The 25,962-nt window shown below is 40.3% G+C and overlaps 1 protein-coding gene across 4 annotated transcripts in view; it reads left to right on the forward strand.

The window, feature by feature from the left end:
• The window catches only part of ST8SIA6 (ST8 alpha-N-acetyl-neuraminide alpha-2,8-sialyltransferase 6), a 57,186-nt gene extending 36,588 nt beyond the window's left edge, over positions 1-20,598 (forward strand). For 3 of the 4 annotated variants that reach the window (XM_042475105.1, XM_042475106.1, XM_042475107.1), the window contains 5 exons: positions 10,887-11,031; positions 12,500-12,609; positions 14,020-14,112; positions 17,811-18,285; positions 20,215-20,598. In XM_042475105.1, coding sequence (XP_042331039.1) covers positions 10,887-11,031; positions 12,500-12,609; positions 14,020-14,112; positions 17,811-18,279 — 817 coding nt within the window. In that variant the 3' untranslated portion in view covers positions 18,280-18,285; positions 20,215-20,598. The remainder of the gene's footprint in view (positions 1-10,886; positions 11,032-12,499; positions 12,610-14,019; positions 14,113-17,810; positions 18,286-20,214) is intronic. The other variant, XR_006104635.1, reaches the window with a different exon arrangement.
• Positions 20,599-25,962: the final 5,364 nt, after the last annotated feature.

The raw sequence follows: 25,962 nt of genomic DNA on the forward strand, positions 1-25,962 counted from the left end.
GCGCGTTCGTATCCCGGGGTACCAGTATAAGACAATAGCACATCTTTGTCAAGGGTCACTTCTCCACCCCTGCACCAGCTGAGGCTCATGACGACCCTGCTGCTAACTGGCCATTGAGGCGGCCACTACACCAGGCCCTCTTCTTTGAGGGATGTGCCTGAGTCTGGCTGTCACTACTTATGCCCCCAGACATGCAGCCTTGCCTCTCCATCCTCCACCTTTTCTTCTGTCTCCTGTGCACAAGCGACACTGGCAGCTCTGGGCAGAAGCATCTCCATGAAGGTGGTGTCCAAGGGCCAGGGCTCCACTGTCATCACCTTCTCCTCTTCAACATTCAGCCACTACACCAGACCAGCCCCACTGCTCCTGCACAAAGAGGATAACGTAGTCCTCTTGAGTTACAATATTGTTCCTCAATCAACTGTCTGGATTACATGGACATGATACAGTGGTCCCTCCACATTTGCAGCTTTGACTTTTGTTGGTTTGATTATTTGCTATTTTTATTAATATTTTATCTCTAGGAATCTCTTAAGTCCTCCAGCACAATTCTGCTGGAAGTTGACTATAGAGTTGTGCTGGAGAACATAGAAACTCCTAGAGAAAACACTACTCTAGGCATTTGTATTCATAAATGCATAGCAGTTGCAAACGTGTAACTATAAGATGCTGTTGTTGTTATGTGCCTTCAAGTAATTTCTGACTTGTGACAACCCTAAAACAAACTTATTGTGGGATTTTCTTGGCAGGTTTCTTCAGAAGGGGTTTACCATTGCTACCCTCTGAGGCTGAGAGAGTGTGACTCGCCCAAGGTCATCCAGTTTCAATGGGGTTCAATGGCCGAGCCAGGATTTGAACCCTGATCCCCAGAGTCATAGTCCAATGCTCAAGCCCCTATACACCATGCTGGTTACATCTTCACAACTGCCCAGCAGGATTCCAGTCATTGGCGTTTATCAGACGAGGTTTCTGCAGCTCAGATCTGGGGCTTCTGCAGATTGGGCCATTCGCATTGACATGATAAGGAGAATGTATTTTCATACCTGGTTGCTCTTCTGTTGCCCTTCCGAACTGAGGAGGAATCGAATTGAAGGAAGTCACATGATGTGGATTTAGGGAAAGCGGAGTGAGTGCAAATTGTAGTTCCACACCGGTGCATACCATGGGGGATTCAATGATTCGAATTGGGACCCTTGCACATGCTCAGTGGAGCCCTGAAGGCATCCTGAACCTTTGCACTTCCAGGGCTAAGAAGGGAGCCAGGCTCCACTTTCATGCGAATGCTAGCCTCACCTGAATGACAGCTGCCCCTTTTTTCTTCCTCCCTTCTAGTTTCCCTTCCCTGGCAGCCAAATTCAAAGGGTCTTCCTGTCATAGCCCCGAGCCAATTCATCCACATCTATATCTATCTATATCTATCCCAGTGGTCCCCAAACTGTGCCCTTTAAAGGATCCTGGACTTCAGCTCCCAGAAGCCTCAGCCATGTTGGCCAATAGCCTGGGATTCTGGGAGCTGAAGTCCAAAAGCCCTTAAAGAGCTATATCTATATATTATCTACAACCATCCTCCTGTCATTCAGTTGCCTTCTCTTAGGTTGCATCCGCATTGGGGAGATAATCCAGTTTAACTCCAGTTTAACTATCCTGGCTCAGTGCTATGGAATTCTGGGAACTGTAGTGTCCAGAGTCATTGAGCCTTCTCTGCCAGAGAGCTCTGGTGTATATGTGTGTGTGTGTGTGTGTCTGTGTCTGTGTCTGTGTCTGTGTCTGTATGTATATATGAGTGTGTGTGTGTGTGTGTGTGTATATATATATATATATATATGAGTGTGTGTGTGTGAGAGAGAGAGAGAGAGAAAGAGAGAGAGAGAGAGAGATGTTGAGATTGACAGGAGGATGGATGTAGATGTGCATGAAATTGACATTGAGCCTTCTCTGCCAGAGAGCTCTGGTGTGTGTGTGTGTGTGTGTGTATGTATGTATGAGTGTGTGTGTGTATATATATATACATATATATATATACACATATGTGAGTGTGTGTGTGTGTGTGTGTGTATGTGTATGTGTGTGTGTGAGAGATGTTGAGATTGACAGGAGGATGGATGTAGATGTGCATGAAATTGACATTCTCTGCCAGAGAGCTCTGGTGCCTCAGCCAACTAGTAACCTAAATCATCATCATCATCATCATCATCATCATCATCATCATCATTTTAAAATAATAAATTATTATTATTATTATTTTAAAATAATAAAGTATTACTATTATGGGAGTTGGAGTTTGTTGTGGGGTCCTTGACTCGAGGCTATGGAATTCTGGGAGTTCCATCTCTCCCTCCATCCTCATGTTTCATTTCCTTCACATCTGCAAACATTAGTATACATCCTTTGGATAGATGTACATGAGGATGAAATGGATGGGGCTCTGACACAGGATCCCTTTGAATTTGGCTTCCAGGGATATGTGTATGTGAGAGAGAGAGAGAGGCAGAAAGGGAGAAAGCGCTGCTAGCCTGGCTGCTCTGCCGAAGTTGCATCGGTTGCCCTGAAAGCAAAAAGAGCAAAAAGAAGAAAATGGGGCACATTTCAGCAGGGCATCATGGGAGATTTGCAACCTGGGGGTCTTGCGATCGTGTTCAGGATTGGGATTCCACACCAGACCAATTCGCAATGAGTTTGAACTGAGCCTCAATGTGAATTGTGTCAATCCACTTATTTAGCGAACTCGGCAAATCGCCACAAAATGAGGAGTCAGTAAGGATTCAGTTCGCAAGTCCCGCTGAAGGGGCTCACATTTAAAGCTACCAGGTATGAAAATACATTGTCCTTATCATGTCAATGCGAATGGCCCAATCTGCAGAAGCCCCAGATCTGAGCTTCAGAAACCTCGTCTGATAAACGCCATTGTCATTCCTGTAATAGCTCTTCAAGAGTGGAATGGAGTGCTTAGGAAGGTGGTGGGCTCCCTTTCTTTGGGGGGCCTTTAAACAGAAGCCTATATAAGGAGAAAGGCAGGATATAAATTAAATTAATGTAGAGATACTGAAGTGACTAAATGTGGATTTTGTTGGCTCCACTCAGTTCTTTTCAAAACAAATACTTGTTCCTAGACCTCTTGATCCTGTCTTTTGCAGCTAGTATTTGGTTGGTGGATCTCAAATGAAAAACAAAAACTCCCTTCACTCCTGCATAGAGGAACAGAAACAGCCGAGGCTGCCATGATATTCTGACCGTGTTTGGAAGAATCATTGGCCATGTTGGCTGAGGATTCTGTGAGCTTTGGTCCCCCAGAAATAACTGTTCTAAGCTCTGTATTCTGACTCTCTGTCATGGATGATTCAGTCCATTCAGTTCTGCCTGAAACAGCTCACAGTTGAGAAGAGAAGGGAATAAAGAAGTATACAAATCAAAAGTACAAATCAAAGCAGGCAAGCTGTTTTTCTGCCAGCTCTTGATAATTCACTGATAATGGCATATGATAAAATATCAAAAATTTGAGTTTTCTTGTTTTTCTCTTTCCTTCATATTTTCCGAGGGCAGAAGCCATTTGTTATTGTTGTTGCTGCGCTTGATATAGATGCTCACTTTTTCTAGCTGTAGTGTCAGGCGACTGGTCAATAAACATACAGCTCACTTCAAGCCATCAGATCAGTTTTGTCCTTATGTGTGTCCTGAGTGCTAATAAAACCAACAGAAAGCAGACTCCTCCATGTTTTCTGTATCTGTATTTGCAGCAGTCAGAAAAGACAATGCAATTCTGGGCTGCATCTGTTGGAGCATAGTGTCCATATCAATAGTAGTCCTACTCTATTCTGCTTTGGTCAGACATCATTTGAAATACTGTATCTAGTTCTGGACATCAAAATTCAAGAAGGATATTGACAAGCTGGAACATGTCCAGAGAATGATAACCAAGATGATCAAAGGTCGGGAAACCAAGCCTTATGGGGAATGACTTAAAGAACAGAGTATGCTTATCTTGGAGATGAGAAGAGTGAGAAATGGCTTGGCCATCTTTAAATACCTGAAGGCATGTCATGTACAAGATGGAATGAGCTTGTTTTCTGCTGCTGCAGAAACCTGAACATGAAGCAATGGATTCACGTTACAAGAGAAGAGATTCCTCCTAAACATTGGGAAGAAATATTGGGAAGTACAGGGACTCGAGCTGCCTTGAGTCAATGTGCTGGGTGGAGGGCAGGATATTATTATTATTATTATTATTATTATTATTATTATTATTATTAGCAGCAACAACAACTGTAAGATCTGCTTAACAGTGTAACAGGTTGCCTCCAGTGGTGGGGAACTGTCCTTCTTTGGAGGACTTTAAACAGATTCTGTTTAACACAGTTTTTGCTGGCCTAGTGTTGGTTCAGCTGACTGTCAGCCATCTTCGTGAGTGAGGAATAGACTTCATATCAGAAAAACCAATAATGAACACAAATAGGCTGACTGCATTCATAACATAATGGATTTATACTTTTAAAAGCCCAATCAAAACAGTAAAGGAAATAATGTCTGTAACCAGTTCATCTCCATTGACCTAGACATGACAGTGGCACTTGAACACCAAAATCAGAGCTTTTTACTGTGCCCTCAAAATATTAATAGGCAGTAAAGGGCTTATTCTGCTATCATCATTTTTAATGATTTGCTTTTTTGAAGTCCTTTCCACCACACATTCATTCTGTCTGTTCTTTGACACAGCTTCTAACATTCAAGAAGACCAATATTTAATTAATGAGCAGCTGGAGGTGGTAAGCACGCACAGAGTGCTTGACATCCATCACCAGCAAATGTTTCCTGACACATCATTTAAAACAAAAGTTTGAAATGGGGAAAATGTCAATCACAGAGCACAGTAACAAATCAATTCTCTTTGGCTGCTCAGTGAACCATGCAACATACTAATTAACCTACATTTTGGTACATGTTGTTGCCCTAAATACAGTCCTTTTATGATTCTAGGCTGGAAGCAACTGTTGAAATAAAAGAGAGGACCCTATAGGGCAGAATGGCCTGTTATGGGCATGCACATGGGGCAAGAGCAAGTGGGGAAGAGTAACTTTGGAAGCAACTGTGCCCACCTGACCATATGAGAAGATCTGGGACCATATTTGGAGATCCAGGAGGCTCAGCATAGGGAAAGCTCAGGAACACATGGACAGGACAAATCAATCAGAATCTTCATAATCCTTTCATGGTAGAAGTGATGGTGGGTGACAGACCTTGTGTTTACAAGTGAACACAAATCCAAGAATACTTCCCTGTGGAAGAGATACTCCATTATCCAGAGACATTTGCACTGATTGTCCAACCATTCACAACTTCCCTTGTCATTCTTCTCTCCTGGAAACCTCATTTTAATCCTAAAATCTGCCTCAGGGTATGTTTTGCCCTGTAAATATGCCTGTTCAGCCACCCCCCAATTTGGTTTTTCTGGAGTTCAGACAGCAGTCAGTATCTCACTTGACTCCTCAGCATTTCTGACCACTCCACAATTCACAAGCAGGTTGTTGAACCATTTTATTTCCCCGTGTCCCCTGCCTAGAGCTTCTGGAATTGGTGCAGTATCACCCTCTGCAATCCCTTCAGTTGTTATCTGCTACCACCTTTTATATCATTTGTTCTTGGACATGTGTGTGAGTGTCTTTGTGTGAATGGTGATTCCCCTTCATTACAAATACACTTAATGTATATACTCAACTATAAGTCAACCTCATGTATAAGTCAAGGGCAGATTTGGGAGCCAAAGTTATGGATTTTGATATAACCCACAGATGCATTGCGAGTAAAACTTAAGGTTATGCAACAAAGGATCTAAAGGATGAAGGAAAGGAAAACTATGCCAATGAACTTACAAAATTCCAGCAGGGATAACTGTTTGGGCTCACACTAAAGGCTGGATAGATGAGATAATAGAGGCGGGCTAGTGCTTCCAAAACAGATTACACTCTTGCCTTTCACCAGGTGATGGTTCCTTTTTTTTTCATAAGAGTTAAAATATAGTACTCATATTGATTCATGGATAAGGCAACTTAGATTTTTTAGGTCAATTTTTAACTAAAATTTCTAGACTTATACATGAAGATATACAGTATATTTGGACCTTGCACTCTGGAGTTCTGTTTCTCAGAACCAGTATTCACAGGCTTGATCCCTGCTTTGAGTTGCCCCAGCCCTCTCGACTGCTTTAATTGAGCTTATAAAATTTCTGTATTAAATATTGGTTTTGAGTGCCCTCCTGAGACCCTTGAAATTTGGGTAACACCCTTAATATGTATCCTAGTGCCAGAGGATAAGTCTGAATGGTATATGTAAGAAACATCCTACTACATCAAAACTATATTGTTGGGAGGGGTGTGTACAGTGGGCCCTCCACATTCAATAGAGTTTAGGGGCGCAGGACCCCTGTGAAAGTGGGAAAAACCCAAGTAACAAAACCACTATTTTTTAACTTGAGAGAACGCCTCTCTAGGAATCTCTAGGTCTTCCAGCATGACTTCTGATGGATGTTGATCATAGCATCATGCTGAGGGGACTAGATTCCTAGAGTGAACTTATTAATGAAATCCACGAATAATCAAATCAGCAAAAGTCAAAGCCACAAATGTGGAGGGCTGGTAGCACTTTCACATTTGAGAGTAATGTCCAGCAGGGCAGCAGTTATGGAACACTTGCCAATTATGGCCAGAAATTAGGATGGAAGTACAGTAAGCCCTGTCCATCTGTGGGGATTTGGTTCCAGACAGCAATGTGTCAGCACAGACATGTGAATCTGTCAGCACAGATTTGTCAGCGCAGATGAATGTGCTGGGGGGGGGGTCAAGAATCTCTAAACTACATAGTAGAGATAAAATCTTACATCAGTTGCAGCTGTATCACAACCTTGTGTGATCTCCATGTCTAAAGCCAGCCCCAAGGATTTGGCTAGGGGAAAGCCAGCTGTGGGAACCCTAAATCTACAAAAGTGGAATGCTACAACAGAGGAGAGGGTAGTAGTAGGATGCACAGAAAGAAGTTTTCTCATTGGATCAAGTTGCGTTATTGTAAGCAGCAGAATTGCTGTGATTTTACCTTCCACAGAACCACACTGCAGAAATAAAGTATTTTGACGCCACTTTAACTACCATGACTCGGTGCTATGGGATTTGTAGATTTGTCAGATATTTAGCTTGCCTTATCAGAGAGCCCTGTTGCCTGCCAAACTCATATCCCAAGATTCCATAGCAGTGTCAAACTGCTTTATTTCTGCAGTGTGACAGCAGCCAATGGGCACATCTTTACTGTAGAAATAATGCAGTTTGGCACCATTTTAAGTGCTGTAGCTCCATCCTATGGAATCCTGTGATTTGTAGTTTCACAAGGTCTTTAGGCTTCTCTATCAAAAAGTGTGGGTGCCTCACCAAACTATAAATCCCAGGACTTTGTAGGATGGAGCCAGGACAGTTAAAGTGGTGTCAAACTGTGTTATTTCTACACTGTGGATACACCCTATCTTGCCCAGAAAATTTGCCATCAGATGAAAATCCTGCTGTTTAATAAGAGTCATGTTTAGCCTGAACCTATTTTAATAACACTGTCACTATGAGTGGTGCACATTTGTTTTAAATAGGAGCATTTACTTTGGGATGTTATTTTATATTACATTATTGGGGAGCATTTTAATTAATTGTAAAACCTATTCATGTATTGCACTGAAGCTCAATAAAAGCAATACAGTTTTTGACAATACCCAAGACACTGAGTGGATTAGGTGCTTGGGAGTTGTATGAACGGGACTTAGGTCAAAAACTCTGCTCATGGGATATGAGGAAATTCCCTGTAACTGCAAATACTCAAGAGCATAATTAGTTCTTATTTTACAAAATGTTATTGATCTTGCAAGAAAGAAAAATACTTTTAAAATACTTTATTGTTTCATGTGTTTCATTAATGCATTTCATGTGTTTCACTCTTATACTGCCTGGCTGCCTCTTACCAGCTTAACTGAACCATAACATTAATTGGAAACCATTATCTTTTTTTATTAGTTGTGATTTTTGTTCAAGTATCAGACATTGCTGCTTATCCTGAAGCATTGCTTTTATGGTGGAAGCAATAAAGTAATAAAATAGAAGTGTGCACTCGTTTTTCCTAATGAATGTTATCCATCAGAAGAGCATTTCCTCTGATGTGTGGATCTTTGACAAGGGCATTTGCTTCTCTTAGCTAGAGCCAAATGCTCCAGAATGCATTTTTAAAATGGAAACATTGCCAAAGAGACCTAAAGGCAGGATTCCAGGCATGGGGTGCATCCAAACAATCAAGAGTTCAATTTCACAGCTTACTGCCATAGCAGTTACCTTGGAACATATTTTTCACCATAGTAATTGCACAGATGCAAAACCAAATGAATTTTATATTCTTTCCAGGCAAAACAGTTTTTTTCTAACTGGAAAAAAAATCTATCCAGTTCCTACTTTACTGTCTCATCAACTCACTTCTTTGGAGGAATGATTAAAGCTGCAGTACTACATAGATTTACATGAGAGTAAGCCACATTGAAAGGTCTGGAAACCATGCCCTATGAGGAGTGACTTAGGGAGCTGTGTATGTTTAGCTTGGAGAAGAGAAGGTTAAAGGGTGATATGATTGCCCTGTTTAAATAGTTGACAGGGTGTCATATTGAGGATGCAGCCAACTTGTTTTCTGCTGCTGCAGAGAAAGGACATGGAGCAATAGATGCAAACTACAAGAAAAGAGATTCCACTTTAACATTAGGAAGAACTTCATGACAGTAAGAGATATTTGACATGCTATTGTTAAAATAGCATGTTATGCATTTTTGCTGCTACCATATTTAAAAGTCCAAGAACATCTAGAATGACAGAAATCCTATATACTCTTGCCTAGTTACTTCTGAGTAGATATCTGTGGAATAAGCTATCTAGGGCTGCATACACACTGCAGAATTATTGCAATTTCACATCACATTAACTGCTATAACATTCTGGTAGTTTTGTGAGATATTTAGCCTTCTCTGTCAGAGAGCTCTGGTGCCACAACAAATTACAAATCCCAGGATTCCATTAATTGTACAGTGTAGCAGCAACCTAAAATATGGCAACTGCAGTTATGCCATTCATAGTCTTATTTATTTATTTATTTATTTATTTATTGGGTTTATATCTTGCCTTTCTCCCAAAATGGGATTCAGTTGTGTTACTTATTTTAAGTTATGCATTTCACTATTTGATGTTGTATATCTCCTTTAAATAGGTGTAGTTGTTTTAAACAATATGTGTTTACAACCTAGTTCATATTTTCTTTTGAAGTAATTTATATGTTATGCTGCTTTTATTTTGCTCAGGTCTGTGACTACATAATAAAGATAGATTGATTGACACTAGCCATTTCAATATTAGTTGTATGTGATATGACTGATAAATGTTTGTGTAAGAATCTATTCATTTGTTAGGCTTTTGGGGAAAAAAATAGACTTTTAGATATTTGAAAATTGCAGCCAGCAGTAAATAAGCTTTTTTTACAGATTAAGGTGTATATTCTACCACTTCCACAGATGCTGAAAATACCAATAAGCTTTACAAACATATGAATAAATGCATCATATAGCAAGACTGTAGAGTCGTTGGTGCATTTGTGAGTAGGGGACTACCTCTGATTTTTAAAAACTGCCCTTAGTAATTTCAGACTTGATCTAGATTTAATCATATTTAGTGCAGACCTATTAAAATCAGTGGGTCTTAAACTTATCAAAGATGCTCTATTGTTTGCAGGATTGAGATGTGATGCAATTCTCAGTGCTGCAAAGAAGCATACAAAACTATTGGGAAATGGCCATAGATCAGTGGTAAGAAACTAACAACATAGCAAGAGCCAGAACAAAGGCCTATCTTTAAAGCTATCTCATTCTGGGGCTGGCCTGAATTATTGCCCTCCCATTGTTTACAAATGGAGAGAAGGATCAAAGAGGAGAGCAATAAATTCTTCTCCCACCTTATATCCACCCATCCAGCCAACCTTTGACAATTTCAGTGAACTTTGAACTAGCATTAGATTAGAAAAAATATACAGTGGGCCCTTGGTATCCACTGAGGTTTCTTTCCAGGACCCCCATGGATACCAAATTTTGTGGATGCTCACTACACTCATTCAATACAATAGCACAGTTAAATAGTGTCTCTATATCAAATGGCAAGATCAAGTTTGGCTTTTAGGAATTTTAAAAATATATATTTTAAGCCATGGATGTTGGAATCCATGGATGCAAAGTCTGTGGATACTAAAGTCCCATTATATACAATGCTGCAGTAAAATGGCTTCCCTTATATACAATGGTGAAATCAAGGCTTCCTTTAAAAATATTTTTTCAAGCCATGGATGTTTTAATCCGTGGGTGTAGAATCCATGGATATGGAGGGCTAACTGTACCATATTTCCTAAAAATATCAGACATGCTGACATTGTTATCTCATGACTGGAAGACCTAAAGCTTTTTTCCTCCCTGGCAAAACATCTGAATAAAATTGCCATAGATAGGATCACAACAGCACATGCATGAATAGGGATGTTACTTGGGATATGCCGAACAATCTGAAACCTTATTGGTTCCTATATTCTTGCATAGTGTCAGAACCATTAATGGTCAAAAATTCCAGTCAAGAACATCTGGTTAATGGGAAACTGAAACATAAATTATCACGTTCGTCATCAATATGAATAAAAAGCTATGTTTGGTATTCCTATGTGAACTTCTTTTTCTACAATATTCACTTGTTGTTAACTGCCATTACATCAGTGTCAACCCATGGCTACCCGATTGATGAGACATCTCCAATATTCACTATACAGGTATTTTTATCTTATATTTTATTTTGTAGGTCAGAGCTCACCTCATGCTGTGATGCGGCTCACAACTTTATCGCTTCTCAAAACAATACCCCACTAGGAAGCAACATGAGTTATGAAGTGGACAATAAGAAAACCATTCACATCAGTGAGGAAATATTTAGAATGCTTCCTGAGGTAAGGAGAGCACCTTTTTCATGGCTGCAGATCATTCAAGTGTTCTGGATGGGAAGCAAAGAAAAGATGGTTCATGTTACCAAATTTCCTGCCCCATTCCTCCTTCATGCTGAATGTTAAACCTTTCTTCGTGGGTGGATGATGACCAAATGTTTTGGTCTGTATTTTATAGTGAGAGAGCCAGCATGGTGTAGTGCAGTAGTTCCCAACCTTCCTAGTGCCGCTACCCTTTAATACAGTTCCTCTTGTTGTGGTGACCCAAACTCATGAAATTATTTTCGTTGCTACTTCATAACTGTAATTAAATAGGTGTTTTCCAATGGTCTTAGGCAACCCCCATGAAAGGATCATTCGACCCCCAAAGGGGTCCCAACCCACAGGTTGGGAACCGCTGGTGTAGTGGGTTGAGTGTTGCACTAGGACATGGGACTTTATTATACACAACTTTTAAGCCACGATAAAAAATTGATAATACTGTCTTTGGATATACCTATTGCATGATATACCTCCCAACTCATCACTGCCTTTTTCAAAGCATGGTTAGCCCACAACTTGCCACTGCTGGAAAAATCCATCAATAAGCTCCCAGTCATGCTGGTATAACACTAGTCCTCAGGTATAGTAAAATACTCCCAAAGTTTGCACAGTCAACATGGTGTCAGTGTCTCTTCCTCTTTGACGTCCTCCCTCCCCTTTGCTATCCCCTTTGCTATTTTGGGGTGGGTTTTTTTCTTCTGCTCTTTCTGTCTGTCTGTCCCTCTTTTGTTAAACTGCATTTGGATAACTCTGGAATTGCATTTTAAAAACAAACACACAAATGAAAGGAATGCTGGGTAGGGCACAGGGCAGGGCGGCAGGGTTAAGAATGAGGGCAAAAGAGAGGGCAAAGGGCCAGTAACAGCCAGGGCATGCTAATGAAGAAATATGCAGTAGGGAGTGTTACCAAACCAATCTGTACGCACTTCCCTTCGTTAACATGATCGCAGTGAGAACATAGGTAATATGACAAACTCCTGGGAGACCAGGGTTCGAATCCCCGCTCAGCCATGGAAACCTACTGGATGATCTTGAGCAAGTCACACTCTCAGTCTCAGAGGAAGGCAAAAGCAAACCCCTTCTGAAGAAATTCTGCCAGTAAGTCAGAAATGACTTGAAGGCACACAACAACCAATTGTGCAATGAAAGAGGGGAATTGTTCCAAATCAGGGTGTGGTGGTCTTCTGGTTCAAGATCTCTTTGCCCAATCTTGGCTGAATTCTCTTTCACTCTCCTTTGCTCTTCTCTACCTATCTGCCCCCCTATGGTGTAGCCCTATACCAGCCTTCTGGAAAAGATGTTCAGGGTGTGCAGGAAGCTGCAGAAGGGAGAAGGCAAATTTGGTTGTATATCCTGTCAATAATGCCAGACTCTATTTTTGCTTAAATTTTGCTGTACAAAAATTGACATTGGTCCATCTTTTGGTTTTCAGTCACAGCCTCTGGATTATCCCTTCAAGCAATGTGCTGTGGTTGGAAATGGTGGGATTCTGAAGGGCTCGAATTGTGGAGCTGAAATTGATAAATCAGACTTTGTATTCAGGTAACGGGTTGAATGTTGTACTCACAGACTGATCCATATGTTAGACATGAAACAGCCTTATTTGCTAAAGCTGCTAAAAGTATTTGTGCTAGTTATTTGAGAGATATTGCTATAGACTGTGCATTATCTCAACTGTACAAAATCTGATTTTTTGTGCAGTTGAGTATATTTAGATAGGTTCCTAAATTCTGTTTTTCATCTCAACTAGCATGGGCCAAATGAATCAATGGAATATCTAAAGTGTTGACTTATCAAATTCTCATCAATACAGTGAGTCTAGATGGGACTAAAGAAATTGTGGGGTGGGTAGGGATAAAGCTAGTAATAATATACAACAACAGGTTCTCCTTTTTAAAAAGAAATTTACATCTCTGTAATTTCACCTCTTATTCATTTTTTTCTAAGTGTCTTCAAACTGGTAGAATTCAAAGATACAGCAGTGTTAGTCTGTAGAGTTAGTATGTAGAGAGATGTTGTAGCACCTTTGAGACTAACTGAAAGAAAGAAGTTGGCAGCATGAGCTTTCATAGACAAAAGTCTACTTCTACGTAGACTTTAGTCTATGAAAGCTCATGCTGCCAACTTCTTTCAGTTAGTCTAAAAGGTGCTACAAGATCTCTCTACATACAGTGTCCTCAAACTGTAATGTTTCCTCATAAGCAAGTTGCTGCAGCATCACTGGCAGTGACTGCATCGGTCAGAATACTCCAGAAGCATTCTGTAGTATTCTGGATCTGCCGTTGCCTCAACATCCCCCTGTTACCTGGCACTCTGGTGCAATGCAGACCACACACATTTCCCACTGTGCCGCCGCCCTCCACCATTGTGGGTCACTCCATCTGAGGCCAAAATCAAGATGTCTGGCATCTGGCTGGATGCCTCATTGTGAGGGAGCAATTTGTGTCATTTCTCTTGAAATCTGTCTAAGACGGTGGCTGCCATCCCAGCCTGTGGTCTAATCTACACTGTAGAAATAATTCAGGTTGACACCATGGCTCAATGCTGTGGAATTCTGGGATTTGTAGTTTGTTGTGGCACCAAAGATCTCTGACAGAGAAAGGTGAATATCTCACAAAACTGCAGCCCCCATAATTCCACAGCATTGAACCATGGCAGCTAAAGTGGTGTCAAACTGCATTATTTCTCCAGCACAGAAAGGCCTGTGTCAGCAAATTCTGCAAGTTAATTATGCAGTGCAATTTGAAAGCTTAATTGGTGTACTTAAGATATTTTCAGGGCCATTGCATGCATGTTTAGAGGCATTTCCAACATTGCCAAAGGGCTTTTCTTCCTAGGAAGGATGTTCCAGGATTGCAACCTTGATACCAGGTAAAGTGGAGTTCATTTGATTGCCTGAGAGATATTGGAAGGTTATAAAGAACATAATGTTTGGTTCTTGTCAAATTGCAGGTGTAATCTTCCCCCGACTGAGGGAAGTGTCAGTCAAGATGTGGGCAATAAGACAAACCTTGTGACTGTCAACCCAAGCATCATAGCCCAAAAGTGAGTATGACTGCAGTGTTGTTAGCAACTCGTGTTTAATTGCTTGGTTCTCCATTTTAGAAATTTCCTGGCATGCCACCATCATGGCTATTGAATTCCAATTGCTTCATTAGTGGTCCCAAGTTTCCTCTAAAAAGGCAGGCTAATGCAGACTGAAAGCCCTTAAGCTGCTCATTCTTTTGGAAAGAGGGAAAGCTTTCTTTGATGAAGTAAATACAATGGCCTTTTGCTCTTTGGCCTCACGAGCTCTTAGCAGTGAGGAAAGAAGAGTGCTACAAAATTGCAGGCTCCAGCTAAAACAGCTTTGTCCAATCTCCTGCTGTCCAGTTGTGTCCCCCATCACAACCCCCATCAAGCCCATCTAGGGCAGTCATTTATTCATCAAAGAGCCAGTTTAGTGGAGTGACCAGTGAACTGGGATTTGAGAGCTGTTGCTTGTGCCTTCGTGTCATTTCTGATGTATGATGACCCTAAGGCAACCCTAGCATGGGCTTTTGTGGAAAGACCTATAAAGAAGGGGTTTTCCTTTGCCTTCCTCTGAGAGAAAGTAACTTGCCCAAGGGCACCCAGTAGAGATTTGAACCCTGATCTCCCAGAGTCCCAATCCAGTACTCAAACCACTACACCACACTGCCTCTCACACTGAATTTGGGAGACTCAGGTTCTATTCCCCACGGAGCATTGAAATTTGTTGGCTGACCTGGGCCTATCACCCCCTCTGTCAGTCCTCACAGGGTTGTTGTGAGAGTAAATAGCAAGGAGAGAACCGTGTGTGCTATCTCCAAGCCATTGGAGGAAAGATAAGATATAAATGTAATCTAAAATAAATAAATAAACCATAGTATTTGGACTAATAGTAGCTGGTGGCTTCCATGTCATTGGGCTGTGAATTTGCTCCTGGCTTTAAAATTTCAAGAAGCTATTTTAGGGATGAGTTTCACCTTCTTGGATAGCTTCTTTACTATTTGGACTAAAACCCAGAGTGAATTTACTTTCCTCACTGACCCAGAAGCCACCAGTCACCTCCAATTTAGACATCTCATGTCTTTCACTGCTACTCAAGGTTTTGCTTCATGTTAATCCTGAATTCAAGACACTGTCATGATTTAGTACTGTAACTGGTTTGAAGCCAAATGAATTGGCTAAAAGCATGGCAAGCAAGTAGAAAGGGAGCAACTGGCTCTTTATGGAAAACAATTTGCTGGCCGTTGCCTTATGGAAGTGTTTTATGTACTTAATGAATACTTGTGAAATGAAAGCAGCTGTGGAACAATTCTGTCCAATCAGTTTCTGTTCATTGCTCATCCTGAATCAGTTGAAGATTCTTAAATTAGACATTGCATCATCTTTCTGAAGTTCAGTCAGTCCTCCATATTGGCAGGGGTACAGTTCTGGAACACCCCCCCCCCATACCAAAAAAATGTGGGACCTCAAGTATCATTACCATCAATGGACTCTGACATGCACATACAGTAGCCATAGCCATGCCACAGTGGCTGTATGCATATACCACCATTGACAATAATGGTTCAGGGCCATCCATAGATGCTCTGATATGGAGGTCTGACTGTATAACATTTACATTTAGCATAGCATTCACATTTATATACCACTTAATAGTGAACTCAGCACTCTCTAAGTGGTTTACAGTCTGTAATCCACTTGCCCCAACAAACTAAGTACTCGTTTTACCGTCCTACAAAAGGATGGAAGGCTGAGTCAACCTTGGAGCCCTAGGATCGAACTCACAACCTTGTGGCTGAAGTACCAGCATTTAACCACTGCATCACCAGGGCATCAAGGCAGTATATTGACTTATATTGATATGGAGCCCAGGTGGCGCAGTGGTTAAATGCCTGTACTGCAGCCATTCACTCAAAACCACAAGGTTGCGAGTTCAAGACCAGCAAAAGGGCCCAAGCTTGACTCAGGCTTGCATCCTTCCGAGGTTGCTAAAATGAGTACCCAGACTGTTGGGGGCAAATTAGCTTACTTGCTAATTAGCTTACTTACTGTTCACTGCTATGATCTTTGGAATAGCGGTATATAAATAAAACAAATTATTATTATTATTAATTAACATTTCATGCCTCCATATCTGAAATCTATTATATCTGTCAGCCCCAGTAGCAAATGGGTGGGACCGAATTTGCCTTTATATACCTTGTTGAAGGTTTTCTTGTCAAAGAGTTAATTCTGACAGTCCAAACCAAGTCTGTTGTGTAGACTTACCTTTCTACACAGTCACACAAATGGCCCAATCCAGAGCTTCATAATTTACGTTATTCAATCACAACTCCAAGATTTCCCCAGCCAGTGTGGCCAGTGGCCATCTTGGCCTTGAGGGTTCTGGGAATTAAAAGTAGCTTCTCCCCAGTCTGGTCTACCCAACCTCAACGATCTTTCTTCAATTGCCTTTTTTCATATTATGCTGCTCATGTAAATGACTGCTTATTTTTAGAAGTATTTGTTTCCCTCCCTGTTTTATCAGATCTTTGTGAAATTTGCAATAAAAATCAGATTAAATAATTTAAGACAATTTCAAATTAAGCATTTTACAAGCATATTAAACTTTTTTTAAAAAAGCTCTTAAGAATCTGTAAGTATACTGATTTATGAGAGCCAGCATGGTATAGTGGTTTGAATGTTGGACTAGGACTCCTGAAGACTAGGATTTAAATTCTCTCATGGCCACAAAAATCCACTTGGAGAGAGTCACACTCTCTCAGTCTCAGAAGAGAGCAATGGCAAACCCCTTTGAACAAATTCTGCCGAGGAAACCCCATGCTAGGGTCAGTTTAGGGTCATCATAAGTTAAAAAAAACTTGAAGGCACACAAAATCACTATGGATTTGGACAAAACCATTAAGTAACAAAGGATTGGATAAAAGTTATGTTTTAATTTAGCACTGGAATGATGCCCGTATTGGTGCCATGAAGGCACCTACCACAGAGAAGGCCCTCTTTCACATCTTCACACAATGTTTTGTGGGTTTTTCAGGCTATGTCGCCATGTTCTAGCAGAGTTTCTTTCTGATGTTTTGCCAGCATCTGTGGCTGACATCTTCAGAGATGCCAGCCACAGATGCTGGCAAAAAGTCAGAAAGAAGCTGTGCTAGAACATGGCCACATAGCCCAAAAAACCCACAAAAAACTATGGATGCCGGCCATGAAAGCCTTCAACTTTACTTCACACAGTGTATTGCTCCTACTGGTGGGACAGAGAGGAGGGCCTATGCACCAGATCTTAATCTGTGGGCATGCATGCATAGGGAGAGCTACTCTTTCCAATGATTTAAATCTGAACACTAGCACCTTGAATTCAGATTGGAAACATATTCCTTTACTACTGGTCTTGTGTGATTTCTGTAAGATCTTCCAGTAAGCAATCTAACTGCTGCATTTTGTACTAGTTGACATTTCTGAGTGATTTTCAAGAGTAGCTTTTGCAGTAGTCTAATTGGGAGGTCAATAATACATGAACTAGAATGAACAGTGGCAATTTGCTGAACACCAGCAATGGCTCCAGCACTGCATAGCATAAATTGTTTGTTACTTCAGAGGAGATTCTTATTGATCAGTGTTACTCATGTGATCTGCCTTGGGTCCTGCAAAAAAAATGAAATAAATAAATAAAACTATACCCAGTGTGGGTTTATATCAGTTTAGAATTTTCCTAAGCCTTTGCATGTTTGCAGGTATAACAAACTGAATGAAAAGAAGGCCACTTTCCTGGAAAATATTGCACGTTATGGAGAAGCATTCCTTTTGTTACCAGCTTTTTCCTTCAGGAGCAACACTGCCACTTCCTTCAAAGTACACCACACTCTGAGAGAGTTCAGTGCAAAGCAGAAGGCCATCTTTTTCTACCCCAAATACCTCAAAAATCTTGCTCAGTACTGGAGGACTAAAGGCGTTAAAGCCTACCGGTTGTCTTCGGGATTTATGATCACCAGTGCTGCAGTGGAACTGTGTGAGAATGTGAAGCTGTATGGCTTCTGGCCTTTCTCAAAAAGCATAGCAGGCACTTCCATCAGCCATCACTACTACGACAACCAGCTACCTAAACCTGGCTTCCATGCCATGCCCAAAGAGTATAACCAGATTCTCCAGCTCCATGGAAAAGGTATCCTCAAGCTGCAGTTTGGCAAATGTCACACTGAGTAGCCCAAGGTAGGTGCCTTTGTATCAGGAAATGGGGAACTTAAAAAAAATTAAGGGACACATTTCCTTAGGAAAAAAACCTATGAGAAAATGGAGGCAAGGAGGGCCAGGATCCCAAGCAAAAAGTTGGTGGGACCACCCTTTTTCTCCTCTTCTCCTTTCTCTGACAGCTCCATCCCTTCATCCTTCATATCCACTGAGTTGCTAGCGAAGGAGCAGACTGAGGCATTACCCCATGAATAATCAGGCAAGAAACAGCAGCAAAGCATTCACAGGATTTTCCCATGAATTACTTCTTCTTACTTATTGCCTGGTTATTCCCCGATTTTTCACAGGATAATGGCTGTGTTAATCTCATTTAATCACATTTTGATGTCAATTGCATCATTTTCATGGGTTAATCACTGTGTAAACTTCACATTTTTCCCCATGTAATAAACTCGTAGGTTTTAAGGGAGCTTTTCAAAATGCTGAACCTTATTTCGAAATAAGTTCACCACCATGGATAGCCCATTCAAAGCTAGTGAAAAGTAGGAATGGATTCACTACTCCACCGACATGGTAGACACTGCTGCCACTGCTCTTGCCAGTGTTTGCAAGAGGATTTAAAAAAAAAAAAAAAACATCAAGCCAGGGACTTAGGGATCCTATTTTATTTAATTGTCAAGTAGTTCATTATATAAAAGTGATTCTGTCCTTTATATGACATGCATAGTTTCTGATGGTAAGCCAGTGTTACCAACAAGAGTCTTACATGAGGATTTGCCTGGATATATTCTTAAGACAAAGCTGGGAAAGTTGTGCCCCTCCAGATGTCCTTGAACTTCAGTTCCCATTAACCTTGGCCAGCTTGGCACATAGTGAAGAGCGATGGGGAAAGCAGCTTATTAACATGGAGAAAGCCAAAGGGTCTCTACCACCCTTTTGCATGCAGTGCTCATTTCAGTTTAGGTCACATGGATCTAAAATCTACCTGGGGAAGGTGCTTGGGAGACAAATTAAGAATGTAAGGGGAACTTTACTAGACCAGACTAAAGGCCTATGTGGTCTAGCACTTATTTCTTAGAAAATACCCAAAAGTACGTGTATTGTGTACATTTTATTATATACCTGATAGCTATGGCCCCAACAGGGTTTTCTGGAACTCAGGTTTTCAAAAACCATGGGTAGACAATCAACACTTTACACATTTATATGTCAATAAATATTAGATGATAGATGGATGGATAGATAGATAGATAGATAGATAGATAGATAGATAGATAGATAGATAGATCTGGTGTGAAAGATACCAATTTAGAACTGATGTTCTTGCACAAACGGAGTCTGCCATATGCAAAACAGGAATGGGGAACATTAGATTAGTGGACTGGTTCCAGCTGATGGAGCTGAAGTCCAACAAAATCCGGAGAGCCCCTTCTTTTCTACATTGTGTATAGTGTAGAGAAAGTGTGGGAATTGTGAAGCCTTTCAGATATTTTGGTCTGCAACTTCAAAATAGCCGATGGTGGGGAACACTGTGAGCTGCAGCTCAGCAATATCTGAACATCAATTCCCATCCCTGTTGTTGGGCAGTCCTATAAAACAAAAATGGATTTTCTCCTTTAAAATGAAAAAGGAAAGAAAAATAAATCATTTAAATTGAAGTGCTCAAACCAGACAAAATTAAATTATGCTTTATTAATTACCAAATGTTAGAGAATCAATCAAGGTTTTTAAAATGAGACAAAAGTGAAAGGTCATGGCTTGTTTTTCTTTCATCATTCAACTGATGCCAACTCATTTTTTTCCCATTTGGCTTTCAGTACCTCCCTCACCACTTCCCCCTTTAGGCTGAAAAGCAGATAAATGCCAGCTGTAGCTAGTTTTATATATGTTACACAATTTGATTACAAATGAATCACAGTGACATTTTTTTTCCTTCTTTCTTTGTTCCAGAGATAGAGAATATGTGTACTCCCTTGTGGCTTGATGTTGGATTTGATCAAATGTCAGCTTGTGAGCATTAATTTGTGCTATTATAATTCTGAAATATTTTGCACTTAAAGATGGTGGTCTCTCTCTTTTTGTGATGTCTGTGATATTAGATTCTTGATATCTGCCTTTTTTTTTTTTACATAGACAAAGTCTTCAAAACCCATAATGTCCTCTGTAGATAACAAAGCTCTCTGTAGATAACAAAGCACAACCTCAGGAAGGTGGCTGTCAATGATGGAAGGGTGTTGCTTGCTAGTTGTTATAGTTGTATGATGAAAAACAGGAAGAACACTACCATTCCCACATCACTGTAGGCAAATCTGTGCTTAAGTCCATTCAACAGTTCACCTACCTGGGAAGCATAATCTCCTCAGATGCCAAGATTGATAAAGAGATGGATCACAGACTAGCAAAGGCCTATAGTGTATTCAGAAGGCTCCACAAAAGAGTCTAGAGTAACGCACACTTGTGGTGAAGCACAAAAATCAGTGTGTATAGAGCCATTGTACTATCTAATCTCCTTTATGGGTCTGAAACATGGGTCACCTATCGCCAACACCTACAACTCCTCGAACACTTTCATCAGCGCTGTTTACGCATAATGCTAAATATACACTGGACTGACTATGTGACGAATGTTGCTGTCCTTGAGCAAGCAGGGATCACCAGCATTGAGGCCATGCTATTGAGGACGCAGCTGCACTGGGCAGAACACATTTCTAGGATAAAAGACCATTGCCTCCCAAAAATAGTATTCTACTGTGAACTCGCCATGGATCAGAGGATAAGAGGGGTGCCCCAAAGAAGAGATACAAGGACTCCCTGAAACAACACCTCAGGCTTGGCCAAATTGATCACCAACAATGGTCTGCCCTGGCCTCGCATCGGGAGGCATGGAGACGCACTATCCACGATTCTGCAGCCATTTTTGAAAGCTCACGCTGAACGAGTCTCGAAGAGAAACAACAACACAGAAAGAACCACAACTTGGAAACATCACCCAAGGAGACATTCTGCTGTGCTTTCTGTAACCGGACTTGTTTATCTTGGATTGGCCTTTTTAGTCATCAACGTGCTTGTAGAAAGCGCGGGATGCCTCCTTCCTGAATCTTTGTTCACGAAGTAAAGCCAGAGAGAGATTTGTATATATATTTACTGTTTCATTTATGCCATTTAAGATGGTAGAAAGGTTCCTGTATTTGTATGCTATGGTATGACTGCAACATTTTGGCTAGTCTGCAAAGAATTATACTGGGTTAGACATTCAGTAAGAGAGCCAGCATGGTGTAATGGTTTAAACATTGGACTATGATTCTGGAAACCAGGATTCAAATGCCCACTCAAATATGAAAAACCACTGGGTGACCCTGGGCAAGTCATACTCTCTCAGTATGAAATGAAGGCAAAGGCAATTCTCTATCTGTAATATTACAAATGATTGTCCCTAGATCTCGGGTTTTGGCAAACTCAGTAATGATCATACTGTATTAAAACAAAATTAAATTAAAAGCTAGTTTAAAAGCACATAATCTCTATTAAAAGTCTCTTAGCTTTTTGTTGGTCAGTTGCTACAGAACCATTTATGTAAAAAGATTTTGCCTGTAGTAGTAGTAATAGGCAAGTAGGAGGTAGTAGGAGGTTCTTGGAAGGGACTTTCAGAGCTTGAAGTTGCCATTGGTGCATCTCCATCAAATGGACCTCCAGGGATGATAAGACAAGGGCTTCCCCTGAAGAATTCAAAAGCATGGGTAGTCTCATGTTGGACAATATGATCCTCCAGATAGCCTGGATCCAAGCCATATTTCAAAACCATCACTTGTGAAAGCAGTTTTCTAAGCAACAAAAATTAAAAAATGCCCTCTGACCACAGTAAGGCTCCATCTTGTACCTTTATGGAGCAACATATATATTTAAGTAGCTATGCTTTAAGGGGGGTCATATCTGCCTCTTAAATTTAAGTTCTTAATGTTCTTTTCATCAAAATACCTATTACAATTAAATTATTAACAAGCCTTGATTAAATTTTCTTCTATTAACAGGAGGCAAGAGAGATTAACTTACATAATGCATTCAGATAAAAATGGTGATATGCCCCTTGGGCACCATTTCCAGAAAATTTATGGAGTTCTATTAATCTAACAAGGGAAATATCTGCCAGACTTGCATAATAACTTTCTGGACAGAGTGGATCTATGGGAGGTGGAAAAAAGAGACATGGGTGTAATAATTTTCAGATGTGGATATTATTTTCTGATGTTCACAAATTGGACTTACTGTTGTCCACCAAGCAAAAATTCAGCCTACCAACCATTAATGAAAGGAGGATGGATGGATTCCCCAATTTCTTCTGTTAAATCTCTCTGAAGAAACATGCAAAAAAAAAAAAAACCCCTTAATAGGTTTTCCTTAGATTCACCATAAATCAGAAATGACTTGAAGGCATACAGCAACAACAAGTGTCACACAGGGTGGCACTGATGTTGTTTACAATGTTACAAGGGACAGCTGTAACTGAGCATGAAGCACCAACCATGGCTGCAAAGAGTAGGCTATTTAAATAATAAAAAAAAACACCAGCTGAGATCCTGCATCAGAGTTGTAGTTACACTTCACTGTCTGATCCAATCTCTGAAACCCATCTTAAAAGCCAGTCAGCCATCCTGAGCAATGGAGTTTTGCAGGTGATCAAAGAGGGTTTGCTTTGCCTTCCCCTGAGGCTGAGAGCATGCGACTTGCCCAAATTCACCCAGTTGGTTTCATGGCCAAGCTGAGAATGGAACCCTGGTATCCAGAGTCATTGTCCAATACCCATTCACTATGCTGGCTCTCAACTGGCCTTTTTGGGGTGAGGGGGTGAGATTAAGTGGCATTTGTATCTATGTCTTTGGTACCATGATTACAAATTTGGCTAGGAAACAGTAAAGCAAAACTTACAATATTGTAACTAACAGGATGTCAGCCACCAAGACTTTGTCTGCACTGCAGAAATCAAGCAGTTTGACACAGCTTTAACTACCATGGCTCAGTGCTATGGAATTTTGGAATTTGTAGTTTTATGAGATATTCAGCCTTCTCAGGTGCCCCTTCAAATCCCACAGTTCCATAGCATTGAGCCATGGCAGTTAAAATAGTGTCAAACTGGATTATTTCTGCAGTCCAGATGTAGGCTAATAAAGGAAGAACATATATATTGACACACTTTTTAAGGCAGTGCTACCACCCTGAGAAGAGGGTTTAATCCCTGTGGTTTAGGAACCCTAATTTCAACCCTGGAATCAGTTGATCCTAAAATGTACTTAATTTTTTAAGAAATACATGTGCAGTGTGCATTTGTGTATAGGACAACACAGAAGGACACACTCCATCCCTAGAGGGATCTTTGCAAGATGTCCATGCTCAGAATGCTCCATTATGCCACAGTGACAGGCATTTTGCAGTCATTATTTAAAAATGTGTTGCATTATTTGTGTCATTTGAACACCAAAAACTGTTTCAGCCTGTTGTACATTTGGATGCTCTTTTGTTTTGCTTTCCAGTTCTTCTGAAAGAGGTAGAGGTAGGTGGGTGGGTGTTATGAGGAGAAGTTTGCATTCAGATATTGTGTTATTACACTTGACAGCTGTAGTGCTTACACAATAGCTCTAAAAAGAGTTTGGAAAAGTTTCCATTTGGACCACAGTGCCCAGAATCCCCCATCTCTGATATCATTTTTGAAAGTAGCTTTCCCAAACTATGGAAGGGTTTGGAACTGTCCCTGACACAACATTTCAAATTTTTGTGACAGTGTATTGTTAGACTGTTCAACTGTTACTCCCTTCCCAGCCTCTCCGCACAAAATCTAAGTGTATTGCCACCTGGTATTTAATGCTGTCAAATCTAAATGTAATATTATTGTCTATTTGAAATTGCTAATCATCTGACTATATTCATGTATGAATAATGTCTCTGCAATGTATTTGGAGGAGTGCTGTGCCACTCTTCCATTTTAAACTTTATTGTACTACTATGTCAAGTTTAGTCATCTGCCAGATGATGTCATGAATGTTTTGTACTACTGATAAAGTGCCTCCAGGTCAACAGCTGTTTTCTTTCATGGTTATGATGTATACACTGGATGTTGCACTAACTAGATGTGAGCTGGATTTTATTTTTAATTTTCTGCCATTTTATTTGGATTTTTATATTTTTTAAAACCCCACCTCTTCTATTAATATCTTTCATCAGATAATTCACATGCCTTCAACCAAATCATTATGACTGCAGTACCAAACACACTTCCTCCACAACAAACATGTTGAATTCAGCTAATCTTACTTCTGAGTAAACATGCATACACAATTGTGCTGAAAGATGAGGGAATTAGTTATCTGCCATTTCTCTTGCTCCCCTCCTCAACATTGCAATGAAAAGGTGTACCAAGATAATAGGCCTGTTTAAGAATCACTGTGAAATAAATAAAAGGAGGCTTCTTGTAAAATCTTTTGATGATTATTTTGGAAATGTCTGCCTTATTTGTATTATTGCAGGAGTGGCATTGTAATTGTATACTTTATTTGTTTAATTGTTTAAATTATTTAATTGTTTAATTAGATGATGATGACGAAGACAACTTTGCTATTAATGATCAATTTTAATTTTAAAAAGTTGTGGGTATCAGAGTGAGGACAGGATGAAGTGTAGGCCTCTAAGCTAGCCCCAGGCATTTTGCTGCCTGAGGCACATGGGACTTACACTCTTTCAAGTCAAAGAACGTAATACCCAAAACTTTTTTATCCATGAGCCAGAAAATCCCTTAAACACTTCCTCCACTGACTAACAGTAAAAGAAATACAATCATAACAAATATTTTGCTGCCTTTACACAACACACATACAAAATATGTTGCAGGATGCATCCACTTGAGTCTGCCTAATGGTAGGGCTGGACCTGCCTCATCTCATGGAACATCACATAGTAAATCATAAAATGGAGCTGGGATAATCAGTATATACTGCCTCCTGAATGATGACGATTTGTAAAGGTCTCTCAAGTCAATGTTCCAAAATTTACTGGATTAATCAAAGGAACAAGCCTAGATAAATTTTACATTGTCTCAATGCAGGTGGTGTGTTTGATTTCATCTCATTGTTTCTCTTTTTTAAATAGCACAAACATGTTACCTGATCATGAGAAAATTCTCTTAAATGCATCCCAAATCAAGAGATGCAAAGAAATTGCTACTTTGCTGTCAGAATCAGTAAACCTTTTTAAAAGGATGACTCTGATTAAACCCTGCTGGAAAATTGTCATTTCCATGGCTTAATTAATTAATGTCCTCAGTCTCATTTAAAAGCCAAACCAAAAGTGGAGCACCTGCTTTGGTTCCTTTAAAATGTTTCCTGCATGCCATGGTCATCTGGGCTTTTTTAAAAATGGGAATAAGGTTTGTAAATAAAGAGACATGGATATATCATCCAGAGAATTGTGTGACTGACTCTGTTTACATAACCACAGGATTGGTTGTTCAACTTTGCCCTTCTGAAACAACCATCACATGCAAAGATGCACATGCTCTCTTCTGTTCAAGAGGAACTCAAAACCACTGACCACTCTTTGTGGAAATGATGGGACTTGTAGTATAACATCTGGAATTGCCTTGAACATAACCTTTGCCTACCTAGTACTCAATGATGTGTCTATGAGGAGAGGAGGCAAAGTGGGGACATTTCC

This window comes from Sceloporus undulatus, chromosome 6, assembly GCF_019175285.1.
Source record: "Sceloporus undulatus isolate JIND9_A2432 ecotype Alabama chromosome 6, SceUnd_v1.1, whole genome shotgun sequence".
NCBI lineage: Eukaryota > Metazoa > Chordata > Lepidosauria > Squamata > Phrynosomatidae > Sceloporus > Sceloporus undulatus.